The sequence below is a fragment of the Myotis davidii genome, unplaced genomic scaffold (assembly GCF_000327345.1).
Source record: "Myotis davidii unplaced genomic scaffold, ASM32734v1 scaffold327, whole genome shotgun sequence".
Classification (NCBI taxonomy): Eukaryota; Metazoa; Chordata; class Mammalia; order Chiroptera; family Vespertilionidae; genus Myotis; species Myotis davidii.
In genome coordinates this window covers 4874149-4879536 of record NW_006298628.1, presented here as the reverse complement: position 1 = coordinate 4879536, position 5388 = coordinate 4874149, and the positions used below count along the sequence as shown (strand labels likewise).

Genomic DNA, 5388 nt, shown 5'->3' with positions numbered 1-5388 from the left:
AAGAAACATCGATCGGCTGCCTCCTACACACTGCCCACTGGGGATGTGCCCGCAACCAAGGTACATGCCCTTGACGGGAATCGAACCTGGAACCCTTGAGTCTGCAGGCCGACGCTCTATCCACTGAGCCAAACTGGTCAGGGCTGGTTGCTTCTTTATATGTGCCCTGACCAGGGATTGATCCTGCAACATTGGCGTATCAGGACGATGCTCTAACCAACTGATTTACCCGGCCAGGGCCCATTTTAGCCATTTTTAAGTTAGAGTTCAATAGTGTTAAGATGTATATATTTTTTTCATATATAGGTTATTCATTTATTATATAACAGTGGGAAGAGAGATTATTTTTGTTTGTTAATCCTCATCCGAGAATATTTTTTCCATTGAATTTTAGAGAGAGTGGGAGGGAGGAAGTGAAGTGGAGGGAGAAGGGGGGAACATTGATATGAAAGAGACACATTGATTGGTTGCCTCCCGTATGCGCCTCACCCGGGGCTGGGGATCCAACCTGCAACCCAGGTACTTGCCCTTGACTGGAAATCGAACCCAAGACCCTTTGGTCTGAGGGCTGACACTCTAATCACTGAGTGAAACCAGCCAGAGCTTTATATTCACATTGTTGTGATCTCCAGCATTTTCATCTTGTAAATCTGAAACTCGTGCTCATTAAGCAACAACTCACGCTCTCCCACCCCAGCTTTTCGTAACCGCCATTCCGCTTCCTATTCCTATGGATTTGACTACTTTAGATAATTCACGCAAGTGGACTCGTACAGTATCTGTCATTTTGTGACTGGCATATTTCACTTAGCGCGATGTCCCCAAGGTTCATCCACATTGTAGAACATGTCAGAATGTCCTCCTTTTTACAGCTGAATAATATTCCATTATTTGTATATACATACCGTGTTTGCCTATCCATTTATTAGTCGGTGGCACTTGGGTGTTCATCACCTCTTGGCTGTTGCGAGTAGTGCTGCTGTCACATGAGCGTGAACCGGTCGGTAGGTTGTGAGTGGTGATGCCTTCCAACAGAGAAGTGGGACACTGAGCTGAAAGGAGGTTGGGGAGGGCCTGTGAAGTCGCACCTGTTCTTCCCCTTGCCTCTTGCTTTTCTTCCCTCATCATCCTCCCTCCACAAGGAATGGAATGTTTGCTCTCATGTAATCCGCTCTAAGCCCTGACTCTGGGTGAGGAAGAGTGGGAAGTCTGTGGCTTCATCATGCAGGTCAAAGCAGTGGCTCTGAGAGTCACGGGGACTTTCCCAGAGCCACGGGCGTTCCAGGAACAGTTAGCTCTCAGGCCCAGTCTGTATTCAGAGTCGAAGACTCTTCCCGAGAAAATTCCTGGATATACACTCAAATTTGCCCAGCTACCAAGGGCGGGAAGAAGAGTCCCGTGGGGCAGCCCTTGGGCCCCTGTCCTGGAAGTTTACATTGGTAGGAGGCCCTGGGTCAGGACCCCACTTAAGTGATTGTTCTTACTTATGCCACAGGAATTGGCAGGCCAGGCCTGGGGGTGGGGGGAGTTAGAGAGAGAAAATACAAATACATTGCTAGATAACCTGGGAAAGGAAAGCATACCCGCCCCTGCCCCCCCATAGGCTTTGTGCCCAGCCACGAGAGTCCTGCCAGGTCAGGTCTGCTAGGGGTTTCCAACTTCCTCTTGTCTCCTCCCTTAGCATAGAATGGGGCTAATTACCCAGGAATGTTTCCGTAACCCAACTCCTTGGAAATGTCTGACCTGGGAGTTTCCGCCCTTGCCCTCCCCACCCCAGCTCTCGAACCCGTGTTGCCCGAGCCTCAGCTTCCCTCCCCCTCCCCCAGGGTGGTGATCATGAGCTCGATCCTGGAGCACATGTGTGCTGACGTGCTGCAGCAGACGGCCACGCAGATCAAGTTCCCGTCCACGGGCATGGACACGATGCCCTACTGGAACCTGCTGCCCCCTAAGCGACCCATCAAGGAGGTGCTGACAGACATATTTGCCAAGGTGCTGGAGAAGGGGTGGGTGGACAGTCGCTCCATCCACATCTTTGACACCTTGCTGCACATGGGAGGCGTCTACTGGTTCTGCAACAACCTGATTAAGGTACTTGGGGTGGGTGGGGGGTGGGCCAGACACATGGGCCAACTGGGGAGCAGGTGTCCTCAGACTCCAAGAGACAGCTGAGAACATGCCCGACAGCACCCAACTTGGTCCCATCCTCTGACTTCCCAACACCCAGCCTGGTCAGCCGGGCCTCTCGGAGAGGTGCCTTCCGTGCTGCGAGAAGCTTCCTTAGAATAGAGGCTGGTCCCCATCTGGGGAGCTGCAGGGCAGAGGGAGGGATGGAGCAGCAGCTGGGGCTCCCTGCGTGCCCCCCCCCCAGAGACCCGGGTGGAGTGGCAGGGATGTCAGAGCCCCACGTTCAGAGCCCTCAGCTCCTAACCGCCCCCTCGCCTGCCCCCGTAGGAGCTGTTAAAGGAGACGCGGAAGGAGCACACGCTGCGGGCGGTGGAGCTGCTCTACTCCATCTTCTACCTGGACATGCAGCAGGTGACCCTGGTCCTGCTGGGCCACATCCTGCCTGGCCTGCTCACCGACTCCTCCAAGTGGCACAGCCTCATGGACCCCCCTGGAACCGCACTCGCCAAGTAGGAGTCTGCAGACCTTCCAGTTCCCATAGCCCTGAGTCAGGCAGCCTTACCTGGGGTCACCCAGGAAGTGGGCCTGTCGGGAGGCCCTGTCAGATGGGGTCTGATCACCATGGGCACAGAGCCCCCCTTGCGGTCCCTCTAATTTCACTTCTTTTCCTGGAACCCTTTGCCAGGCTAGCTGTCTGGTGTGCCCTGAGTTCCTATTCCTCCCACAAGGGACAGGCGTCTTCCCATCAGAAGAAGAGACACCGTGAAGACATCGAGGTAAGGGATCCCTCCATCACTTATTCATGGGTTTGTTCAGCAGACATTTCCTGAGCCTCTTCTGATAGGAGGCGCCCTCCCAGGCGAGGCAGCCAGGCATGCTCCCTGACTCAGGGAAGCCTGGCGGCCACACGTCCACAGCGATGACTGTGAGCAGGTCTCACTGGGATTGGAGGGGTGAGGAGAGGGCTGGGATGCAGAGGGAGGGGAGCCCCTCTGAGGTGCTGACCGAGGCCCGTGGGGACTCGGCTCTTCCCGTAACAGTGAGTCCCCACCCCCAGGATTACATCAGCCTCTTCCCCTTGGATGACATGCAGCCCTCGAAGCTGATGCGCCTCCTGAGCTCCAATGAGGAGGATGCCAACATCCTTTCCAGTCCCGGTGAGTGCAGACAGGGCTGGGCAGCGGCTCCTTTCCTGGGCACTCGGTCCCCTGGGTGGGCAGCGCGAGGCCCCAGCGCAGGCATCTTGCTGGCGGTCAGAGAGGGCATGCAGGAGTTTGTCCCATTGTGTCTCCTGCGGCTGCTGTTTCCCACCCCAGAGAGACCGGGGTTGCTGTGGAAGCTCTTCTGCCCGGTCCAGGCCCAGGGGCACACGGTTGTCTCTTCCCCACCCCTTACTTCCCACCAGCTACCAAGTGAGTCCACTGCCTGGGGCACAGTCTGTGCCGTTGACTCACCAGCTCTGACCTTCCTTCCCCTGAAACAGGCCCTGAGGCTGGAGCAGGCCTGGGCTGGGACTTGGGGCTGCTCCCCCTCTTCCTGCCGAAGAGCAGCCCTCCCCGACCCGACTTCCCTCGCTGTCCCTACCCAGGGCTCCTTCTGTGGCACTTCCATTTTGCTGTTTCTAGAGATTTCTCTGAGGCTTTCTAGGGACCAGGGGACCAGTCTGCACTTGAGCAGAAGGTAGATGCTCGGTCTGCCATCTACAAACCCTCTGACCTTTGACTAGTTACTTAGCATCTCTGACCTCGGTTTCTTCGTCTGGAAAACGGAGATGTGAGGCTTAAGTGGCTGAGTCGGGGTACAGCCCGCAGAGGCGCCTGGTGCCTGGCGGCCAATGTTAGTTCTGTCCCCTCTCCTCTGGGGATCTCTGTATTTGGGGCCCCTCGGTGACTCTGGACCCAAGGACTCCTGGGCGGGGCCCTCCATGGCGGATGGGTGAGAGCTTCCCCGGGAGAGGGGCCTGGTGCTGAGCGCTCTCCATTGGCCCCACAGCCGACCGGTCCATGAGCAGCTCCTTGTCAGCCTCCCAGCTCCACACAGTTAACATGAGAGACCCACTGAACCGAGTCCTGGGTGAGTCCTCCCACCCCCACTCCTGAAACGGGGTTCAGGCCCAGCAGCTGGAAGAGGGCCTCTGGTACCCCTACCTGCTCTGTCATATCTCCCTGCACCCGCTCTCCTTCTCCCCTACTTGCTAGGTCTCCCATCTCCCCCGGGCTCCCAGGCTGTGCCTCTTCTGACTCACCCCCAGTTTTCCTTTTACATCTCCTCTTCATGGCATCCCCATCTTGGGGGACAGTCTTAGCACTGCTCCCCTTTCCCTTTTCGGTCCCACCTTCTCCCAGAGTCTCACCTCTTCCCAGACCCTTCTCGTGGGACTCTTCTCACTCCCCCGTCCTCACACAGCCAACCTGTTCCTGCTCATCTCCTCCATCCTGGGCTCGAGGACGGCGGGCCCCCACACGCAGTTCGTGCAGTGGTTCATGGAGGAGTGTGTGGACTGCCTGGAGCAGGGCAGCCGGGGCAGCATCCTGCAGTTCATGCCCTTTACCACCGTGAGTGCTTCCCGTCTGGGGTGGAGCGGCCCACCTTCCCGATCACACGGGGCAGCAAGGCGCAGCAGAGGTTGGGTTTCAGCAGCGGGCGAGCCCTCAGGGTCAGGAGGGGGCCTCCTTTTCTCCTGAGATGCTGCACCCACCACGAGGGAGCCCCAGTGACCAGCTATCTGTCTGTCTGTGGCAGGGATCAGAACTGGTGAAGGTGTCAGCCATGTCCAGCCCCAAGGTGGTTCTGGCCATCACGGACCTCAGCCTGCCCCTGGGCCGCCAGGTGGCTGCCAAGGCCATTGCTGCCCTCTGAGGGGCTTCAAATGGCCGCAGGGAGGGTCTAGCCCCAGGCACCTCGAAAGGGAACAGTGCGGAAAGATGAGGCATCATTGCTCACATCCACATGATGTAAGCCCTTTGCCAGCTTCCAGATCCCTCCCGTCCCTGAATTCTGGCTGCTAAGAGGCCCCCCATCTCTTTCATCATTTCCTCTCCCTGCTGCCAGCACCTGACGAGTGTGAGCAGCCTGGCTCCTTGGCTCAGGACGGTCTCCCCACACTGCACCCGCTCCTGTGCTCCCTGCCTCCCCCCAAGAGGCACTTAGGTGCGGAGTGTGCATATGTATGTATATGTGTATTTAAACATGTTTGCAACACATGAGGGACGTTCACGTCAGCTCACTTGTAAATAAAGATCCTGTGGATCCCTTTGTAAG

The 5388-nt window shown here is 57.0% G+C and overlaps 1 protein-coding gene across 1 annotated transcript in view; it reads left to right on the top strand.

The window, feature by feature from the left end:
• Positions 1-5387, top strand: part of MED24 (mediator complex subunit 24) — a 22622-nt gene extending 17235 nt beyond the window's left edge. The window contains exons 20-26 of the mRNA XM_015570897.1: positions 1827-2091; positions 2455-2636; positions 2813-2903; positions 3185-3284; positions 4120-4200; positions 4534-4682; positions 4870-5387. Coding sequence (XP_015426383.1) covers positions 1827-2091; positions 2455-2636; positions 2813-2903; positions 3185-3284; positions 4120-4200; positions 4534-4682; positions 4870-4986 — 985 coding nt within the window. The 3' untranslated portion in view covers positions 4987-5387. The remainder of the gene's footprint in view (positions 1-1826; positions 2092-2454; positions 2637-2812; positions 2904-3184; positions 3285-4119; positions 4201-4533; positions 4683-4869) is intronic.
• The last annotated feature ends 1 nt before the right edge of the window (position 5388 follows it).